Below are 24,637 nucleotides of genomic sequence, written 5' to 3'. Positions count from 1 at the left end.
GATATCCTCGTTAAAATGGTAACGAGGCGTCGTAATCGTTTGTTCGTTTGCCTATGCCTGAACGAAAACCATTATACCAAAACAGAAGTCTCTTTCTCAAAAACAGAAGAAAGAAAAAGACACCATAAATTGTTCACATATGTCCTTCCCATTTATTTTCATTCCTGTTGGCATCTGGTGGCATCTAGATACGGTTCACACAGGTGGTACGAACCGTCAAGTCATTATACTTGACACGACGAGTCTCGCACAATTTCACGCTGCGTTTTATTCACCCTTTCGTGAAAAGAGAGACAGAGTAAGGGTGAAGTACTTTTCGTCATGATATCTGTCACGAGAATGGTACAGAAACGTTAGATGGTACAGTAGGCGTAATAAAAATTTGCTGAAACTATTATCTACTCACGCAAATCATTTGCTTTGTTTAATGGTAACCGGATAGTTTCTGTTACAGTGATGGAATTTATTACGTAGTTTGAGATAAATTTACGCGTTAAATATATTTCAATTATTCACATATTTAAAGTTAATGCCTTTATACTATAACTCGTCTGGATAACGCGAATGTTTATGCAAATTCATTGAAACGAATGGAATTTAGATAGAGTTTTATTTGTAAATTAAATATTGTAACAAATATCTTGTATATTTTTGTCTTACTTTATATAATCCATGTACATCTTTAAACTGGAAGTTTAAAAGAAAATATGAATATTTAATTGAAAAAGGTTGAATATCACCGACTATACATATACTTAGCTAGATACAAAGTGTAACACTCTACATACATATGCATTGCTTCGAAAATAACTTACATTTCGGACATCAAAATTTAGTATTAGAATCCAGGTTTTTCTTGTAACAGTATTACACAAGAACAATTTTGTTAGATCGGTCTATATCCACCAGAAAATCTTCCTCTTTTATTTTACCTAGTAATTTATCTAGTAACATTATTGTTAAATTGGTCGTAGAATAATAGTACTCGAAGTCGACAACAAAGGAACATCGCCCAGAACATTTTCGTCGTTCGATCGCTGGTAAATACCGTATCGGAGTCTCATTGTTTTCAAGATAATGTCACGTGCTTATTTCGGTTCTTCTGCCGCCGTTCGAGGGCAGAGTCGACGAGAGATCAACAGTTATCGCGCACCCCCTTTCGTTTCAGCACTATTCAACCGCTTTCTTCCTGAGACACACCCTCCCAACTTCACCACATCCACCTGCCTTGGGCGGCCTTTGTGCATTAAGCCTTTTGAACCTGATAATCCATAGAGATTGCAGCTCAACGGTTCGTGGTCTTTCGCCTTTTTTATTTTCTTTTCTTTTTTTATGTCACAACTTCCTCTCCACCTTCTTCACCCCTCCCGTTCCTCTGAAACATCGCGATTTACAATATGAGGATATTCATCGTACGAAAACAGAATTGATTCGTGCGAAGCTACGATTCATGTATATGTATATGATCCTGTCCAAGTTCGTGAAACTTGCCAGCGAGTCGCGTTTTAACAGCTAAGTATGACTGACAGCCTGTGTATCCACATAATTAATTCTGAATCACGTACAGACCCCGTGTAGATCATTTAGCACAGTTAAACCATACATGTTCATTGTAACGTCCAAATCATTTTCAATTTATCGCTTCTATACTGTATGCAGCCTGTTCGATAAATAATTGACTAAAAATTTGATAGTGTGAAAATGAAACATAGGAAACTTGATAAGAAAACGCTTCATTCAAAAACAAGGGTATGTGCCAATGCTATTTGTACGATCACTATTATATGATCAGTTTTAAGTTTTCGTAGCCATTCTATATGTCAGCATTAATATACCGGTAAACTCGTTATTTGTCAGATCACTTATTTTGACATAGTACTCAAGCAATACGATAGTTGCATTCTTTATTATTCCGCCAGGAAATAAATTATAATAACGATCTTTTTACTCGGATTCCTATTTGTTTGTTAAGAGCACATGTTTCCTTTCACGATCATACTTCGTATTCTTTTTAATGACGAGAAGGTATCAGGCAGTTGAATGTCTCCTGTAGAGTGTATATAGCGGAACGACCATGATATATTGTTTCTATTATAAGTTAATATAATAGGGCCGCATTGAGATAATGAGTTACGCTCTGAGAGATTAATTCTAAGGTGTGGACTGGCTTTTGTAATTTTCTGCGTTATAATTGTAGTTTCTACAACGGGGTAGTTGAGTTTAATTTAAGATTAGGTTTCAATATAGCTAGGCGGTTATAATGTAATTAATCGATCGTCAATTTATAATTATTCGATACTCGGTTCTATTGTCTTTTAAAATATTTTAAATACGAATACATCTTATGATACATGACGATATTACAAGATTCGTCGATATTACAAACCATGTGCAATTTATTTATTATAATAATGGTATTAGCTTCAAACAGAATTAAAATGTATGATAGTAATAATAACGATCAGTATACTTTTAAAATTACTTGTTAGTCAAATATGCAAACTTGTTCATAAGAAGAAAAATATATAAATATATAATTATCGTTATTAAAACTAAGAGCTGTATGCGCGTAATATATTACCGAACATCCCATGAGATGGTAGAACCATGGGAATGCTCTCCCATACAGGCGGCAGAGCTACAAGTAGGAGAGACAGCAACTGGTCGATATTGGCGTGTTACCATATTACAAATCCAGTTGATGTTGGAATTCGACAAAAATCTTATTTGACCAGTATGATATTAAAATTGAAGAATTAAAGTCAAGAAATATAAAGATCCTTCAACATACAAAAACCATTTAACTTTAAAGAAACTTTTTAACAAACACATAAAAATCTTAAATCCAGCACAATTTTTATCAAACTTCCAACTTTAAATTCGAAACATTGTTCGTTACAACAAGCAAATATAATTCGCTTAAATATCTATAGCATTATCAATCATCATTAAAACGTTGAAGATGTATTATAAGCAGATATAAGACGCATTGGAAGAGCAATAACAAGTTGGCGAGTAAGTACACGCTTCATTAGAGAGAGTCGATCTAAAGTGCATTAACGGGTAACTCGGATTGTCGCGGAATCTTAAACCTTTGTTTGCACATCGATCAAAGTAAAGCTTTCGCATCCGATGGGTGACTCGCGGGAGAAAGGGAAGGTGACCTGATGGATCGAATAATCAGAGGAGAGTCATCCCCAACCATCCAGACGCCGTAGCGCGGTGTGAGTAGATGTACGCGTGTGCGGCCGGTCGATACTGACGTCGGCTGCTAGTAAGCTGTGCATTCTCCTTTTACGCACCCTGAAACGTCGCATTTCCTCTCTGTTGCAACCCTCTGCCCTCGTACCGCTCCTAATAATGTTGTATAACCATGCAAGTAACTTGTACGCTTAATCGACAGCGCGTAGCTTATCGTTAACGTAATCGGACAAATAACAAGCTACTCTGCTAATCAGATTGCGACGACGCACAGTGGTATACAGACAAAAATCGAAATAATCATTGTTCGATTTTCGTCTTATTATTCGGTGATATTATCAGTTTGTAATTAAGTAATATAAATGTAAACAATAAATCTTCCTCAAAATCGATAAAGGATTAGTAAAAGTCGTTTCAACATCACAATCCAATCACTTGAGAATTAGCTCACGCATTCGTTATACATACTTGTTTGTTAATTCTTATTTGATAATGTTTGTTGCACTTTGAATATGGAGATATTGGACAGAGATACGCATAATTTTTATTCCCGATCTAAAAATTGCTCTTTTTCTTTAAATAATTATTACAAAAAAAGAAAAAGAAAAACGGAACCATCCTCTAATTTTGATTGTTCTGCCTCAAGAAGTTGTTTATTTATTTATTCATTTATGTTGTGAAATCCATTCGTAATCGCGACTTATTTGAAGAGTGGATTTACGACCACGCTTATTCCAAGGAAATTTTAAAAGTTATACAAAAATTCTGTTGGCTGCTAAATACCAGCACAATATCTGACAAATTGAAAGGGAGGATAAATGATACTTACGAGAAAAAGGAAAGCTTTTGTCTGATATTGGCACTATTTACTTAAACATAACCGCGTGCAGTTTGACAAAGAAATGGATATTCAAGATATTTAAACTGAGCCAGAGAGTAGGGAATAGGATACATTCCGATTATGAGTTAAATTTTTAGTAGAATTGTATACATTATTAGCTGAAGATATTAGAACACCTGTGGAACCTCTTGGATGATGGTTTACTAATCAATAATATTAGTGAATTAAAAAGTTACAAAATGTAGGATGCAGAGCCTTTTTTTGCAATTTTTTCAAATTTACATTATACAAGGTATGACTCGTAATTTGCAAAATTTATTTTATTTGTTTTGTCACTAATCCTGTTACTGTTATAGAAAAGAATTTGTTATACCTAATATATATATGTATGTATATATATATATCTTTACTAGTTTGCCAAGGATTTATATGTGCATCCTAAGACAGATTCGATGAATCTATGTAAAATTACACTTATTTGCATTACACAAAAGTAGCTTTTTAAGTATATCTAACAATAAATGATATCGGCAATGGATAAAGAGATTCCTACAAAAGTTACACTGAAATATTAGTTCAATTATCTTTACGTAAAATGAAGACAATTGTACTACTGAAATAAACGAATATAGTAAATGAACAATTACAAATAAAATAAAAAAATATTTCATCTTATATCTAGAATTTTGCAGTAAGTTGCATTAATTTTTCAAATAATATATATTGCTAAATATAGGATATTATCAATTATATTATTTATTGATTACATTATCATTTATTATGCTTAGCAATTTATGCATTTACTTTAATAGATTTAACTTATATATTATTGTAGATTTAGAATTCGAAGAATATCCAAATCAAGTGGAAAATGTATAGTTGTTTAATTAAATCTTAAGCTCAATCAGAAATTTGATCACTGAAAGGATATACATACCTGGCTGGTAGGTGAATGAATTTCCGTCCTCCGGTTTGTTGCAATTTGGAAATTTCCGGGAAGATTGTAGTACATATCGACCAATGGTAATTACATTGCCGCCAAGACGACCAAAAAAGGAGTCGATGCGACCAGCTATATCCGTTTCCAAACAGAAAGTACTTGGCCATCATCCAAATTGACATCTACCTACATGTTGCTTCTTGTCGAGCGTTTTGTTAGTTTCAAATATTATAATAACTTACAAGATTCGTATATTTCTTTCGAGTGCATAATAAATTCATTAAATTTCACGATAGAAACCTTCGTTTCTGTGGTAAAGCATTTTACACGTGCTATTATCATACATGTACGTTTATTTATTTATAGAACTACATTTTACGTGACTCACCTTTTTATCTAATTTTAACGCTTTTGTTCCATTCTAATCAGCAACTTTCGCATATTTATCTGTTCATATATTCCTGACATAATCCTTCATGAGTAAATAAAAATTATCAATATTTTAATTTTAATATACAATTGTAAATGCAGCTGCGTTCTTCATTGTATTTGTGATAGACATTGAGGCATATTATAGATTGATATTATTATCTTAAGATATATCACGAATTGCATTTACTGATTATCCGCAAAGTTAAGTATTTTCTGGATTTGTGCAACATTATTGACTTTGTATTGCGAAATGGATGGTATTATTCCAGTTCGAGCTTACAATCTGCGACGGTAGTTGGCAGCACATGCTTTATATGTGCATCCCATTTGCAGGATATTATTAATACAAATTTATGTATTTTGAGCTCGTCGATATTTTCAACTTAAACGGACTACGTATATTGAATTTAAATTACATATCTGTTTTTATCTTCCATTTTCTGGCAATCTCCCTCTTTCTGTAGGAATTTCTCTAAAATAAATCTGACTCAGTATTTAAAAGCACGTGCAAAGCAAGAAAATAAGAGTGGTAAAGGGTAAAAATATAATACGATTACTCATGTAACGTTTCTCCTGTGCTTTGATTAAATATAGTTTGTCCACGCTAAAAACATGCTAATAAATTCGTAGGAGTAGCATTTGCGTGTTCCGCATATAAAATTCATTTAAATAAGTATTATTTCTTTCAGGCCGAAGCTGTTTCGCATCAATATCGAACAACGTTAAGCATAGGTGTCAGAAACTCGTTTATTAGGCTTAATTGTATTATATTAATCACCTCTTTTAAAAATCATATATCATTAAATTAAGTATATTTTATGTTATTGACCTCTTACTTATCTTATACTTATCATATTTTGCTAAAAATCTCAGATAGTTAATTTTCCATAAGAAGGTATTAAGCCCTGGCTATCTTAAATTTGTATACAGTTAGATTATCTACAGTAAGAAAGATAAGTAGTAAGGCATTGAACATTCAAAGTCACCTTGATATTTCGTAAAATAGGTTATTCGAGAAACCGTTTTAGCATCATGTGTACCCTTCAATATATCATGCAATTTATATATGTAAAACACTTTTCTCAAGAACACATAAATTAGACATAAATACCAACACAAGAAACACAAATAGTTCAGAAATATACCTTTTATCTATAATATAATTACAAACCATTTACATATATCGATAACGTAAATGGCTTCGTGAATTATTTTCTTACTATGTATCTAAATATGTTTTATCGTAACTGATAATAAAATTGTTCACAATTAGTGCCATGAAAATAATAGGAGAATTCAAACATTCCAACGCACTTTGTTAATACCATATATATTTGTGAAACCAACCTTGCAGTTATATTAGAATTCAGATATATTATAATGAATTACGAATGAAAACATTATGAAACATTGCGTCTCAACGAGCAAATTAAAACGGCAATTATAAAAATATGCGTGTAAAAGGTTGGAAGAACATTGTTTCTATGGAGTGTACTGCGTAAGAATCTTATAAGTGGTCGTAAAAAAAAAAAAAAAAAAAAATAAAGCACGCAGTTGTATGAAAGCTCGCATCGAAATAAGAATCTTTGACGTTCCTGCACAAAGTATGTCTTACTTTATTCTAGTAATGATAATAATGCAACAGAAATCTCCCTGGTTTCTGAATACAATACGATATTTATTATATTAAATTATATTTATTTCTATATTAATAATTTTATAAGATTCAAGAAAATAACTTTTTAAAGCAGTTATAATATGAGCACAAATTATGATCCTATATTAAAAACAATCTTTCTATTACGCTAGAATAAATCCTTTTACCAATACCAATTAAATAAATTTTGAAGAAAACACCAAGATCGTGTGACACATTTTGTTGAATAATTCTTCGGTTATACTGTTACGTTACATGATGCAATAGTGTAGTAAATAATGACCTCAGAGCGTATAAATTTCCATTAGCCTGTCATTCTGCTTTTCACGGAACACATTCGTAAGAAAAGAAAAAAAAAAAAAAAGGAAATATCTGCTTAAATAATAGTGTTAAAATACAGCGAATACTCGTCGACAAGTAGATCTACTAAAAAAAGCAAGATGTTTTAACGAAGGTGAAATATTTTGTCGGTGAAATGGTACTAGGATCGCTATACAACCCCTTAAGACGAGTCGAGGATCGTCAGTGGTGACCTTGGCCTCTGTGGTGGCTGGTTAGCACATAACGCAAGACACACATAAGAGAGGGCAATGCTAAGCACGCGATCCAATGTGTATAACCCAACTGCAAGGAAATCGCTGCGACAAAAGGCTCGCCAGACGTTCCGCGTTCTCCTTACGAAACCTGTATTACACTGTACGCTGTACACGTAGAGAGTTGGGTTGAATTTATACCCTTTCGAGCTCAGGCACACGTTGCAATTTGCACTTACAGATTGCTGACTACCTTTTAAATTTCTCAATGCCGGTCTGCTTCTCGCCCCGAGACTTTCGTCACGGCTACCCAACTACGATACCAAGCACGAATTTCTTGCGACGAGATTCACATCGGCGACGTTGAAATTGTACGCGAAATTGCCGTGTGATACGATACGCTCATCGCGCATTAGACCTTATCGCTTCTCTGTATTCTTCAACCCTCTCTTTTCTCCTTCATTCGATCGTGCTGTAATCGTAGACAAGCGTATAATTTCGTTTTCTTATGGAGCGGCTTAATTTCAAAGTTAAATTTTAAAATACGCGCAGTGTTTAGGAGGGAAGATTATGTATGGTATAAAGCAGAGATACGAGACAATATAATTAATTAAGAAATTGATATTGAAATATTTCAGCGTGATAGGATGGAATATTTGTTCTATCGTACTTATTAAAATAAATTTGCCAGTTTCGATGCCAATTTTTATGGAAACGATTCGATGCTGTTTAGATATAACGTGTAATTTGTTATAATTTTTGTTGTAATTTTAAAAATTTCCGGAAATGTTAAATTGTTTTTTATGGTAATTTATAATTACAATTCATTACATACTGTAACTTATGATAATAAATTTACATTTTCCCGTTCCATTTATCCACTTATTTGTCCTATTCATCTACTAAATTGCTATCGTTTACTTCCTAAATTTGTTATTGGAGTGCACAAGATATACGCGCCAATAGAATCATTTCTATTTGGACAATATCTTAATGAGACGGATTATAATAAGCACGCGAAAAAGAGCAAGGTTCGAGGCTCTCCTGGCTATTTTACGAGATTAAAGTCACACGTTGAGGAAGAAGCTTCAAATATCGTGCCGATGCGGTCTCAACCGCAGCGTCACTTCCTGATCGCACGAATGGCTTCTAACCCATTTTACGAGGAAAGAAGCCAGGTCGAGCCTCTATCAGCTGTCCATCTGGTTGGCGTGTGACCTTTCGCATCCTTCTGCACTCCACTGTTAGCGAATAACAAATGGAACGAACGTTACGGCTGATGGAATGCCGCCCCTTCTTTTCGACATTTGATAATATGACGGAGGAAATCAGTAAATGGATAAATACCTTTGCTCTATTAATTTTCAATCTTCATTCAATTAAATGTAATTTTTCACTCATTCTTAATGCTGAATGTTAACGTAGCATCGATTTGCCGCTTTTGACAACATTAAATCAAAATATTATACACTGGCTGCAAAAAGTATTTGCATACTTCTGCTTATTTTCTAATGAAGTATTTTTTTATCAAGTTGTACATTTTCATAGAATTTCATAAAATCAGTAAATAATTTCATAATAATATAAAAGCATTATTTAAATCATGATGCTAAATTCACTGTGTCTATTTGGACCTGATTAATTAGTATGTAAATGCTATTAATAAATTCTTGTAATCATGTAAAAATACTACTAAGCAATATGAAATTTAATGTACTTGGATTCGATTAATTAATACGTAAATACCATAACAACGATAGGTGGTATTGATACTCTCTGCAGTCACTGTCACAGAACGAAATATTATAATCTGTTTATAATTTGATAGCGATACAGGAGACCATTACGAAATTCGCAAGAAATCGCATGTTCTGGATTTTCGTTGCACATGAAGGTGCATTTGTAAAAGTTTGATAAATTTACTGATTTACGATAAGAAAATACGGTCGAAGCACGGAAGTGGCCTATCCACGAAGAAAATATGAAGAAATTACATAGCAAGGAAAGAGTCGAATGGCTGACATTTACGAAACTACTAGGACGTATCTGTCAAATATTATGGCCTGGTTTGTAACGGAGGAAAGTTAAATTTACTAAACGCGATTTATATTTGAAACAGTGAACCACTGATACGTCGAGAAGTGATTACTATTAGTTGTACGTTGGATAGGACAAGGCTAAATTTATCATTTGATCCGAGTACGAAATATAAAGAACGAAAGATTAAGTGCATATAATGATAGTACTGCTTACTGCCATATTGTAATCGGTCAATGATCTATAAAATGCTCGATGAAACGTTGAGATTAAAGTTTAGCTAATTATTCTTCGCCTCCTCATCAAAGATAACATCTAACGAAACGCAATAGTGTATGGTAATGCGTGATAAATACAGATACGTATTGTTGCATCGCACTTTATTTTTCAAGTATCGCAAAGCAACACGATGATCATTTACCTGAATGTACAATAATGTCATTTAAAAGTACAGATATATTTCCGCTTTATTTCCAAACAATCTTGAATCGATCAATAGCTAATAATATGGAACTCATTTGCGTTATTCACACGACAGAATGATCTTACTATGTATACGTCCTTCCCTTGATGAATCATTAAAATTGAATTCAATGCTAAAAATGGTTCGTCAAATTTGGTTCTGTGGTAGCTCAGAAACATCGATATCTATTCAATACCCTTCCGTCTATTCTTAGTTGTCAGAATTTTAATTTCAGTAATAAAAATAGCTAAACTTTTTAAAATTGCTACGAAATATTCTATTTAACATATTATATTATATTAACTCTATTTCGAATAATTTCTGTTCACATAATTCTGTGACGTCTTAACGTTGATTACTTAGTATTTTTGTAAAACTATAATTGGTTACTATCAATATAGCACCTACATATCATAATACTTACCCAAGCAACGCGTTACAGCTGTTAAAAAGTAATTGCGTGATAAAGTTTATTACACGTTTTAATGTATATTCCTTTACAAGTGTATCATTTAGTTTAGGTTTACAAGCAGGCAGAAGGCGATATGGGAGGTCAGTCGCAGAACGGATCTATATTTAAGAAATATGCCTTGACCTCTCTTTTTCATGACGTCATCGTTATCACGCATCCAAGTTAGGCAAAACGTCATCCGAGGTTTCCCCTAAGAGCATTGCTCTACCAATGAAAATAGCCACCAGATTTGTGGTATAGTTCTATAATCGCGTGCGCACCATTCAATCTATCCTAGAATCAGCTATTGAGCTCTTGAACGCCAAATTGTCCCAAACTGATCTCGATGGTCGGATATAGCTCTATTCAAATCAGTTTTATATACGTCAATTGTTAGATAAAAGGATGGTTAAGAAAAGTGGCAACCAACGTAGCCGTTTCATTTATTTTTCTGCTTATTGTTTTATCACGGCATATTCTCCGTACAATACTTTTATAATAAACTGTACGAATATTTTTAAAATACGATGAAAGTTTAAAATTCAGTAAGATTTTTACGATTGAGAAATTTGTATCTTTAAAAATTTTTAAAAAGTAGATTTTTGCATCTACTTTCGCACTTGTATTTTCTTTATTCTTATCTTTATAAATTATTAAATAAACAGATGAGAGAACATTAAAACTATACAGTTGGAAATATCATCGATACAATAATATCAATACAGTTCGAATCATTAAAAAATTCTATTTTGATATAATAAATGGTTTTTGTGATTCGCAATTATACTTAAATATGCGATGATTTATTTGTATAGAGCTTTCGGTAGGAAATGACGGAAGTTTATAAGAATGCTATCACATTCGATAAAGATTATTATTGTTCATTAAAGCAGAGGTTATCGTATATGATAAAAAGTTGTACATATCAGGATATGGTAGTCGTCACGTACCGTCAGCACACAATCTGCTGTGTTCCAAAGATCAATACATCTATTCCACTAGTTGCATTGGTAATGTATGATCGTCAATAACTAAGGTCGCTAAATATTACGCTTTAAAGATAATTATGCGGCAACCCGGTATATAACTCTCGTATTAATAATATATGTAAATATAAATATATTTATAAATATGTAAATGGATTTATAGATCGTGAGAGCGGGATTGCACCTATTACTTCATCGATTTATCAATCTTTAGTAGAAATATAAAAAAATTTACGTTAGAAGATTGTTGAAATATCTAGTCTAATATCTGCGATAACTTTTATCAACATTATTATCAGAGATTCTGATATACATATTCGAACATTGATTGAAAATTAAAATTAAACATTTATTTAAATTAATTTTCTTTTCCAAGTGTATGCCATATTATACTACTCGACTCGAAAAATTTGTTAAGTAACGTTTAAACATTAATTTCCTCGTGAACTTAAAACGTTTCAAATTATCCAATTTTGTTTATTTGGTACCACCATGGGACCATATTACAGAACTCTCTGTAGAACGCAGATGTTTTTCTCTGAGTCATTAGACAGTTCAAGAGATGAACTTGACTGACTAATAAAACTGATATTTCGTTCTGGAACAGTAGATTAATTATTGAAAACGATGTTTGCGTTATATAAAATCTTTCTCGTTATATCTCAATGTTGATAACACATTTATCAGGAACTAATATTAAGGTGTTAATGATAAGAGTGATTGTTATATTTCGTGGCGATATTACCAACTGGGCCAACGAATTACTTGCTATATCGTTGTCACGAGAAGAAAAAATTATATTGTGGATAATACGAAACATATTACTATATTTATCGTTAGTTTTACAATAATAATTGGCTTTGGTTTCTATATTGAAAATGTTGAAGTTAAAAGAAATTGCATAATATTTTATGACTTGAGTTATTTTAATAATATGTATTCATTAGGGGCAGGTTAAGGTTTCTCTAATTAATAATTATAAATTTAAATGTATGTGAGATATGTTCTACTAACAAACTTTGAGAAAGATTTATTATACTTATATATTATAATATATAATATATAATATGTTATATTGTATATTTATATTGTATAATTATATACTAGGTTGTCCGAAAAGTTTTTTTCGGTTTATAAGGAAATAATAGACGCACAATGTTTTTTATTTTATATTAGTTTATTGAATTATGCACGAATATAATAATAGAAATAGAACGAAATTAATCATACCTAATTCAATAAAATAATATAAAACAGAAATTGTTGTTCATCTATTATCACCTTATGAAACGAAAGAAACTTTTCGGACAACATAATATATAAATTATACAGCAGAAATGTATGTTTTTTAAAATAATGCTATTATCAAATATAAGTACATAGCTTCGTAGTATTTTGTTATATTATTTATGAAACACTTAATCCAAAAGAAAATAATTTACTGTTTATACTTTTGGCACAATATTTGTACTAACTTTATTTAGTTATTTAACTGTGTTTATTAACTTTAAATTAAATTAACATGTTTGTTGGCAGAAGTGATAGTGAGATCAGTCCTATAATATTGGTTGTAATATTGCTACCTGAAAAAATCATATACATTAATATAATATATTATAAGTAATACTTTTCAAAGAGTAACTTTACTATGCGAAGCTAATAAGTAGACGAAAAATAGTTCTTTGCTTATTATAGCTTCTACGACAAAATGCTTAGAACAGACATATTAATTTAAAAAGGTGTAACTAATACAAAAAGTTTCAGTTTCTTCAATATCATTTTTTATTTTTTAATTAATAATCAACATTTCTTAATACCATACTTCAAGATATGAAATAATATGATTAAAAGTAGTGTAGCAATGTGCTTTAAAAAAATTAATATATATCGCAGATAAGTTCTTGATCTTCGTACAACTGACTAGTTTACGAAGTTCTTTATAAACATCTTTAAGTCTATTAATATTAGAATAAATAAATTAATAGCATGGAAGGTAGATAATAATATTGTTATATGTGTTCAAATTGTTACGTGCTCAACTGCAGCCAAGAACTAAAAGATAAGGGAGAAAAATACAGAAGTAAAAAAGAAATATAAAAATGAAAATATGGCAAGCACGGAAACATATACAGTTCCAAGGAATATTATTATTTCTTGTTCTTGTGCGAAAAGATTCGTTTCAGATGGGTTACGTAGTCTTGCCAATACGTCTTATCGCCCTCTACAATCGCAAAAATTGCAACGCAACTTATTTGCAAGAAAGCATGCGAGCAGTCGAAAGGTAATTGCTACCTAGTTATATTATTTTACCGCATAGTAGTGTTCCACGTGCAATCCAAAAAACTACTGGTTAAAGCTTCAACGCCCTGTTTCTTTTGTATCGTCGGGAATCAAATGCAAGGAAACCTTCCAATCGGTCACAAGTCAAGGTTACTTACTGTTGAAGTCGCACACAGTGTCATTTCGTTGAATGTAATTCCAGTCGCATGCGCACTGACCGTTCTTGCAGACCACTCCAACCCCGGAATTCAGATAACATTCTCCGAGATTCTCGCAGTTCATACCAAGAACTGAAAGAATTCAGGGAACAAAAGTATTTGTATTAATTTACATGCAACTAGCTGAAGAAAGAAAATCTGTTTAAATATCGTGCATTTAAGCTTCCTTTAAACGCAAACACTACACAATTTTCAGCGAATTCTTAGATGTTCAATGTCATTTTCAACTTGTTTGTTCGATGTACGTCTTATTCAACTGGTTCTAGATAATTGGACGACTACGATCGCAAATTTCGTCATTTTCCTATTTACTCTTGCGCATTTTTCATTACATAGATGTAAGATATCATGAGTTAGTAATTTCTAGGTATGTAATGGTAAAATATGACGATATTACATCTCGAATGAGAGATAAAAAAGAAGCGAATAATATTCGAATTTCGCAATAAATCCATGAAATAAACGTGATAATTTCTGGCATTTAATAAATCATCCGGCAATGGAAATATGAATTGCCATGAAATTATTACCAGTCGATTATTAACGTTAATAATGCCTGATAAAAATTAGTCCAAGAACGACGTTGTATTTTTAATTGTCAACGGAAAAAGATAATTGAACTTAATGATTGTAAGGAGCTATGCAAGAAATAATTTGAATGACATTAAATTTTGGCTTTTTCTTATATGCAAAATTTCTTTACGATCTATTATTTATCACATTACGAAGAGAAAATATATAAATTACGGGTTTCGAATTGCTACTCGCGGATATAATAAAAAAAAAGATGTTGCGATTGACGCGACAAAATCCTAATTAAGGGGTTGTATTTGTGAACATTAATTCGCCTTTCTTTGTTAACAGGTTAATTAAGGAGTCATGAAATTGTACGCAGCACATATGTATATATTTTCGTACCTTTGCGTTTGAAACATTTCTTGTACTTGTAATGGTAATCTTCAGGACAAGCGCATACGGAACTCGAGTTTGAAGTTGGATGAGGTAAACAAACTGCGTTTGGTGTCACAGCAGAACACTGAATATTTTTATCGCAAGGTTCTCCATACGAAAGGGCTAAAAGGATATAATTGTATTTCTTGTTATTACGTTACGTTCTTTACAGACTTGCGGATGTTTGTGTATTTATGAGGAATTGAGAAGTGCAAAAATGTACAGAATGCATAGAATAGCGAAAGTAAAGTATTCATAATATTTAGTAGGAGAAACAAATCTCTATTTAGATTCTTCTCTTTTAATTATATAGATACATAAAAACATGAATTTGCGTGAACATTCGCAGTTACATACATATGTATCATTCCATGTATCTTAAACAATGTAAAAGAAAATCTATCTTTTGTATTTAAAACGATGAATTTCCATCAAATATGATAATTCTTTCAATAAAACTTCGCTTATGTTACATTGTGATATATATACATAAAATAAACGACTTATGTTACATTTTGATATATATTTTAAAGAAGGTTCTTACCTCGAACACACTGACTGATTCAGCAATGCACTATACAAATCATTCGATTTGCATATTGAATCTTTTGGTACACAACTAGCATTGGCAATGCAACTGGAATTGAAACCTGGAAGAAATATAATTTTAATAAAATCTCTGACTTTTTTGTATGTTTGGATAAGAAGTGGTATCGTTTGAAAGTACAACAATGAAAGTCAAAATTACCAGGCACGCATTGCTTGTTTAACTCGTCATAACTATCTACACAAACACAAGTCATACCTGTACATTTTGTATCCTTGATCCGTTTTGTACAATCGTTAGCTACTTCACAGATATCTCCAAGATCTGAAATTAAATGATATATAATATTAATGTTTACAAAAACTGTACAATTTATTACTGCGCGAAGATTTTTTGTTTCAACGTATAAAAAGCTGCATTTTACAAATAACTCATTATAATAGTCTGTTTTATGTACAGTGGCTCATGAATGATTTGGACACTTATCATATTGTCTGCGTGTTTTGTATAAAACATTTAGAAATTTCATTGCAGCTGTAGTGAAACACGATATCATGGTTATATTGATACAATTTTAAATCAATCTGAAAATGCATATATAAAAGTTACATATTTACTCTAAATATATATTAAATAAAAAATTAGTATATAATATGGACAGCCTTAATATAGGCATTAATATAAGCATTCATAATGGCCCCACTGAATATCGAGGCTAATTGATACAATGAGTAATAATTTAAATACCTCTTCTTTGTGCAATGTATATTTGCACTAAAGATCTTGTAGCCTCCATATACATTTGCAAATTTGTTCCAAATTTTATTAATATAATCATCACAGTTTTATTTTCATAAAGTACTAATGAAATTTCAAAATGTTTTGTATAACAAAATATGAGCCATTATAGACATAACTTAAAACGTATCGTACCAGTTATATCTTTCACGCAAGTTGTCTTATTATTGGTGGCGTAAGTTGGGCAGGAGCATAACTTCCTTGCATCGCAAAATAACTTAGTATCGATACCATTAATATAACAATCTACGTTTTGGTGACACGATTTATCTATCTCTCTTTTTGTCCAACAAAACAACTCAGTCTCGTTAAACCGAGATTTCTCACTGCAAGCACATCATTTATCTTTGCAGATAGCATCCACCCCGAAAGCCTAACATTGCACATCGTTTTCGCAAGTACCATTATATTGTACAGTTACTACAACGGACAGAAAAGAATGTTAATGTTCATAATAATAATACTCGTTTCGAATAGAATTTTGTGTGAAACTTTTTGGATCTATCACTTACCTGTTTCACATTTTCTATTATCTTTAGAAGCAACTTTCTTCAGTTTACAATACCGTGTCGTTTCGACATTCCGAACCTTCGATTCGAATTTCATTTGCTCCAGTTTCACATGGTTGTGGTTACGTTCTACAAGAATATTTTGCGTTAACAAATGTTTGTTTTCGTTTTTGCTTAAGCAAAGAAGACATTTCAGAAAATTTTGCAATGATAAAATATATACTTATAAGTCTCTTGGAACATTTCCAATCTTCTTTAATATTAACACCATCAGCGGCTCATCTGTACTAAAAACTAGCGTTGTAAATCTATATAATTCCTATCAAAAGTGAATTTGGCGGATACAGCATTGTAACAAATATATATAAATCTCTTTTTATGATATTTAACTTTCAAGCAGTGTTTATTGTTTGTTCGAACATGTTCCATATTTAATTCAACTATAGTAGCCATTAATTTTTCCTTAAAGTTTTAATAAACAAAGAAATATGAATAAATTTACCTGGAATACATTTCTCTTTCTAGTTGTGTTAAAATAATTTGCACGATTACATCTACAAATTTTCAAAGATCCGCAAGTTGCATTTCTAAATTCTTTACAGTCCGCATCCTTTGTACATTTCTTTTCAATGCTGTATTCTGTTTAGGATAAAAAAATGTACACTTTAAACTATGCATTCTTGTCGTTGTCATTATAATTCCCATATTAATAAATGAAAGTACTCTCATATTAATAAAAAATTATCAATATTATCATTATATAAGAATCTTGATGTATTTTCATGTGTCTGCGAAGTATCACATTGTCACACGTACTGTTGACCCATCCTTTGCAATCGTTATTTATGATACATCTTTCGTCATGTACTATGCAATAAAAATATCGAAATTATCGAAGAGAATTAAAAAATTGATATTATTAACGGTGATTATGACGAGAAACATGAACATTTGAATTAAAATTATATTAAAGAAATTGTGATTACTTAAGTTATTGAAAACGTATTGATTAAATGAAGTATAAAAAAGATGTTTAATTCTATAACAACGTTACGAATTGAATGTTTCTCTGATTGGAAAATTATAATATAATATAATAATCTTATTTGTACTTTTGGCTCATAGTCCATTACAAGGAAATTGATGGGTTCTTATTCCTAATTTCTTACGCTATATTATATTCTTACGTTCATCTGTATATGTTACTATATTATACTATATTGCTATTTTATTCTGTTGCTCTGATTGGTAAAATGATCTACTGAATAATTACAACGTATCTTATTTCCTATATTGATAAATTTTCTATGTAATACTTGCATATATTGTATAATACTGTAAAAAACGGACAACAATGTATCGTATACATTAGATGTATATAGAATAGAATAAATCATCAGTTTACAATAACCTACTTTATGAGACTAGAACGTGTTTTGATGTGATATGATTATATTTTATCAGTTGTTATTATTTTAGAATCAGGAAAACCTACCTTTCGCATCTGGATGACGAGTTCTATATTCTCGCTGATAATATCCAGGACTACAATTGCAAATGTTATTTATGCAACATGACGTTAGAAAATCGCCGTTTACATAGCAATCGCCATCTTGGCATTTTTCGAGTAATCCTGTAAAAGTTTATTTCGTGAGAAGTTTGCGATATTATTATCCAGATAATATTGTGAAATGCACGATATACCTGAATATGCACGACATTTTCCATGTATAAAATAATATCCCTCGGCACAAAATTCCATTTCTGCATATTCCAACTCTCGATAAATACGCAGAGCACAGCATCGATTCTTGGCAATCGTCACCATACGCGCTGATAATTATAAATATCGCAGAAATAAGCGTAACAACTTAATAACGACGCTCGATGACGTATAATGACTTTATGAGTAAACGGAATATTTTATCTAAACTCGTTCTAACTTACAGTACAATAGAAGCTCGATTATTACAACATCGATTAATGGAAAATCGATTCATCGAAGTTTTGAAAGAAAGACTAAAAGACGAGAACAAAAATCGAAATAATTAAATTTTTATCCAGAAGTTTTGTTCCTGATTAAATTCCAATTTCTCCGTCATTTGTTTACACCATCAAAGATAAAATAAGCTAATTAGATCATTGTATTTTCCCGATTCCTAGTCTGTGACTTTCTTATCCGTTCTATGCTTGTTCTAGTCATTTTAACACTTAAATTAAACACTTTTCTCAAGCAGAAAACACAAAGAACGAGTTGGATTATTTTATTTATTCTTCTATTGTCCTATAAGACATAAATTGACAATTTCAAAGTGTTTCACATTTAAAGGAAATCACAAACTAATTCATTATAATTAATTGAGTTACCATACATTTTTACACGCAATGATAAACATTTGATCATAAATAGATATTTCTTCGTAATTTACCTGTAATACATACTGTAAAACTTCCATCGAAAATATAGCCTGGATCACATTGGCATGTATCATCGATACAAGTACTGTGATTCACAGAGCAATCAGACGTAGCAGTACATTTCTAATCAATAAGATCTCTTAATAATGTTTCATTATCAGTAGAATACGTTTCTTTTGCTTCAATCCTGTGCGTTGAATCTAAAATCGTGAATTGTAAGTTCCTAATTACATGCGAGTTAAACTGCGATCGTTAAACATTAATGTTCCAATCGAATAATGTATCATCGACGATAATTGAGAATCATACTTACTTTTAGATGTTTATGATAGTTATAAAAATATATTGAAGTAATATTGCGTGATGCACTTTGAAAAAATCCGTTATGATTTCTTAAACTAATATAAGAAAAAAGCGAGGAATTAAGATGTATGTGTAGCTTTATTTGATGCGCACATTTCACGAATTACATAATCACATGTAATAATTGCATGTATATAATTTCTGAACAAGACGCGTGCAAGGAAAATTTATCTTCTTTGACAAAAAATAGACAAGATATATATGACAAACAACACGCTGCGCTGTTAAATACTGTTAATGAAGAAAAGTTATTTCATAAATCACTATTCCATTAACACATTGAATATTAAAGACTCATACTGGAAATGAGCTAGACGTTTACTCGAAATTTAACGTTCTTTTGATAGAAATTGACTCAAAACTTTTACAGTTTTAGAATAAAAATATATTTAATAAGATAAAGTAAGCAAATATGTGTTACACACATTTCAAAGTAACATATAAAATTAGAGAAATTATTACCATTGCCTAAAAAACATGTTAAATAAAATAATAGATAAACCACTACATTTGAAATACGCAACATGTTTAGTACATCTGTTTCTAACTGAAACGTACAAATTTTTGATACGACGATCGTTGACGAATTTTATCAAGTTAATCGTATCTGATAGAAAATGTACACCTGCATTGTTATCAAAAAAATATTAAATTATCTGAGAAAACAATTTTTCCGTAGTCATTTCGTTTACTGTTTATTTAATTTTCGAACAAAAAAAGGTGTTTCATACAATTTCACGTAAAATATAATAATTTTATCAATTAGGACAAGAGTATTTGTAGTAAATATATATTCCACGAATTATTAAATTCCAGATTTGAGATTTAAGTACACAAAATCATGTGTTTTAAAGATTCTATAAATTTGAAAATTGCTATTGTTAATAATTGGTTGATAATGAAATAATATGAGAAAGGTTGATATGAATGTATGTAGGTAGTATAATGTTTTATGTGTCTATAATCGTAGCTTATCTGATAATATTCCCGATTATACCAATTGTAAAGAAAGCATGAATTTTCAATAATCTTTATCTCTATAATCTTTAATTATTAAATCAAATGGTGCTTATTTATCAAAAGAAAATCATCTTTTATGAATTACGATTGTTTGACATTCTTTGAAACTGTTTACAAAATATCATTTTCGAAAATACTAAGGAAATCCCCTAACTATTTTTTGAATCAGAAGGTCATTAGGCATGAAGATTAATTCAACACTATACACTTTTATTCGATATCTTTCTCGATAAAAATGAAAGCAGACGTAAAAATGAAAATGTAAAGTGAAAACAAATCACTGAATATGACATACAAGTAATATTTCCAATGCTAAAAACATTATTAATGTTATGAAGTTATCAATACGTAGTATTAAAATTACAAATATTATTCAACGTACACAATATTTTCCTGGAACATACTTTACGTAATAAGTGAAGATGAATTTATTCATACAGCGCAACGTCACGAAAATGTAATATCACATTCTGCGTCAAAATGATATGTTATATAACTTTAATTTCTTTCCTTTGTGCGTACATTAATAAAGAATCACTATAGTTTCAAATCTGATACAAAACTGTCGTTGTTTTAGAATCGTGTTCAAGAATGTATAATTTAAGGAAACGCGTATTCGATAAAACAGTTAGCAAAACAATTAGCAAAACAAAAGCAGGTTTCTTTATTCACAACAAGCATAAAATTGTAGATGACCTATAGGAGATATGTCTTGACCTATGGACATCTTCCTCGTAGTATGAAACTTGTGGTAGGAGACTAAGTTTTATCGTTGATGCGACCTTTTATTTCTCTTCATGCTAAACTTTGCCAGGTCGAGGTTAATTTGTACTTTTGCGTTTACCATTTAATGTTCTTTCTTTCTTCCTCAATAGTTAGTTTATGGCAGATCGTTCATCATGAAGGAACAGTGGAGCATCAGTAATGGTAAGTTTATTCTCTTCATATTTATTGTTTTCATTACTCGTGCATATGTAAATTTTACAATGCGTAACTAATTAATCTTTGCACAGTTTTTTTTAATTCTTCGTTTCATAATTTGTAAAAAAAGGATTTTTTTGAGAAATAGAAATACTTATGAAAAATCACTTTGAACCATCCAGCAGTCTTTTTATATGATCATGGTTAACTGAAATTATAATTTATTATGTGACATTCTAATAAACGAGAGAAATATTCCATTTCAACTTCATATAAATGTTAATTTAAACTTGTACTTACGTCAACGTTGTACTTGCATTTAGTGTTATACATAAACATGTTGCATATTCCACATATAGTTATTATCCCAGGAATTAAATTCTTCTCTTTAGAAGGAAGAACGCCAAAGTTCGAACATGTATTAGTACGTTCTTTCTAATTTCAGCATATCAATATGCATTTTTAATGAATTGAATGTTAATAACGTGCATAGATGTCATCCAAGAATTGCGAATTTAAAGCGTTAGCACATTAGAACTCTGTTAAGAGAATGTGCAGAAGACAAGTGATTCTGAAAGTGATTTTACTCCATCAGTTATTATTTAATTATATTTGACTATTTAGAAACATTTTCATTCGTTGTCGTCGATCTTTTTCAATGCAACACATAAACTACAACTTAATCTCTTTATTTCTTTTATCGCAGAGAAGCTTATAAGTATGGAGGAGGGACATGGAAGTTTAATTCCCGATAAGAAAGGTTTTACATATTTGAAACCCGTGAGCACACATCACATGTGTGAACAAATAATACAATGCGTGAAACTAATCCTGTACTTGGAACTGCTACTGTTTGTCGGATGGGCTTCTTACACAATATGGCAAACTTATCATATTAATTCGATGGAAGCCAAGGTTATAGACAACATTCGAGAAGAAGAAACAAAAAATTTATTCGACCAACAATCGACGTTTGACAAAAGTACTGTTGCACCCGAAGAATTGCACGCATCGGAAGATAAAGTGGTATTGATGAACCCAATAGAACATGTAGGAGATTCGCATCACGATAAGAAACAGCCCTTCAATGAAGAACACGACATTATACCGATAGCAAAACCCGATCGAGACTTTCCAACAAAAGACAGTGAATCGTCGTCTGTATTGAAAGTTGATAGTGCAAAAAACGTCGAAATTAATGAATCAGATAAAGATACTACTGTATATAATTATTCCGAAATACAAGATAGCATTATAACCGAGGAACCGAAACAAGTAGAAAATGGGAAAGAAGCAAATTCAGAATATTATGCGCTTCTTTCGTTACTACTACAAAATGCTATGAAGACAGAACCTATGAAAGATCATACCACCGATAGCAGCATCAACTTGCAAGATGCTTCAGTATTAAGTGGATCGATATATACACCTATAGATGGGTTTGAAAATCTGGGAATTCAGGAAGATCAAGAGAAGGAAAATCAGGAAAATTGGGAGTACCTGGGAAATCAGGAAAATTGGTATCAGGAAAATATGGGAAGCCAAGTATATCAGGAAAGCCAGGAAAATTCGGGAAATCTAAATACCCAGGGAAACTTGGAAAATCAGGAAAATTGGGAGAATGAAGAAGATGACGAGATTCAGGAAAGTGAGGTAAATCGGGAAAACCAAGATTATCAGGACCTTAAAAAAAAATTGGGTATTGTGGAAAATGAAGGAAGTCAGGGAAGTCCGGAAATTCTGGAAAATGTCGAAACACCGATATTAATTATGGATGATGATTATTTTGAGAAAAATTCGAAATTGCTTTCTATGCTCCGGACATTAAAAGATTCATACCTCACTTATAAATCTGATGACCATTTTGAAAAAATTGGTGATATGCTTCGAATAGATTACGATGATGGACTGGACGATTTCGATTACAGACATGTACCTTATTTAAAATTGGACCCATCTTCAAATTTAGAGAAAACGGATACATTGACATATGAGTATCCTTACGACGTAGAACATAGTTCTGATCCGTACTTATTTTTGTAACGAAATATTGTACAGGGTATCCCACTAATTTTGTCCATTTGAAATATCTTCGTTATGGGGAATAGTATGCGAAAAAATTTTATATAACAATTGAAAAATAATTCTAATATGGTAGTAGCAACAATGTCTTTATATGGGGCAGGATAAAGGAGACCTCGAGATCAATTTTCATTTCTAAGATAGATATTAAAGTAAGTTTTATATTTAGGATTCGTGATCTTGTCGAATTTAAACTCAAAAGAATAAATATTTTCTCTATTAAAAATGAGAACTAATTTATTCATCTCCTCATGTTATGTCTTTGTTGGAACGATTACTACTTTTATCAGTAATATTTTCATTCATTATTTGAAATGAAGAAGATATTTTAGGTGGATAATGCTGACGGAGCATTCTGTATAATACAAGAAAATTTCAACAAATAATCTCATGTAATAATTTCTTGTCATGGTTACAGAAGAAGCAACCCGTAGTTACGATTTTTATCGTAAAAGTATAGTAATAATTTGAAAAGATGTGTTTCGTATCTCTTTGTATCATTTTATAATTAATCTTTTAATTTAAATAACTTATAGTAACTTATTGAATAAGTCAAAAGTGAAATTGTAAAAGAAAATATTTTGTGAATTCTATTCGCTTATTTTACTTTATTTGGTCGTTTCACATTCTGAGTCATCTTGTAGGGAATTAAAGTAATACTATTAGTAGAATTTTACAAGTTAATATGAATGAGCGATTCTAGTTGGATAAGAAAAGAAACGAAAGTTCACAAATTTTATATTATCTGATTAATCTATTTGGTAAAAAATTATAAAATCGTAAAAGCAAATTTTATAATCTACAGCTTGTAGTTTGTCAATTTATTAATATTGTTAATTGGTAAATTATAATTTTATTTATAAAGGAATTTAGAGAAGCAACTTTAAAGAAAGGCATGCTTTAAGAAAATCGTATTACACTTTGTCAGATACGCAACTGAAATTGCAATTGTGAAAAAGAAAATGTTTTGTGAATCCTAATCTTTATTT

The 24,637-nt window shown here is 31.0% G+C and overlaps 1 protein-coding gene, 1 long non-coding RNA gene and 1 pseudogene across 2 annotated transcripts; 1 reads left to right on the top strand and 2 right to left on the bottom strand.

The window, feature by feature from the left end:
- Positions 1-801: 801 nt before the first annotated feature.
- Positions 802-18,836, bottom strand: LOC139988557 (uncharacterized; annotated as a pseudogene).
- Positions 18,837-19,241: 405 nt separating this feature from the next.
- LOC139988026 (uncharacterized) lies at positions 19,242-21,989 on the bottom strand. Its single transcript, XR_011800009.1, has 3 exons — positions 21,867-21,989; positions 21,028-21,774; positions 19,242-19,462 (listed from the first exon to the last, which is right to left on the bottom strand). It is a non-coding gene; the product is annotated as an uncharacterized lncRNA (long non-coding RNA).
- Positions 21,429-23,874, top strand: LOC139988021 (uncharacterized). Its single transcript, XM_072004937.1, has 2 exons — positions 21,429-21,572; positions 22,273-23,874. The coding sequence occupies exons 1-2, from the start codon at positions 21,545-21,547 to the stop codon at positions 23,607-23,609; spliced, it is 1,365 nt and encodes a 454-aa protein (XP_071861038.1). The 5' UTR covers positions 21,429-21,544; the 3' UTR covers positions 23,610-23,874.
- The last annotated feature ends 763 nt before the right edge of the window (positions 23,875-24,637 follow it).

Source organism: Bombus fervidus, chromosome 6 (assembly GCF_041682495.2).
Source record: "Bombus fervidus isolate BK054 chromosome 6, iyBomFerv1, whole genome shotgun sequence".
Classification (NCBI taxonomy): Eukaryota; Metazoa; Arthropoda; class Insecta; order Hymenoptera; family Apidae; genus Bombus; species Bombus fervidus.
Note: the sequence above shows the minus strand (reverse complement) of the source record. Positions and strands in the feature narration are given on the sequence as shown.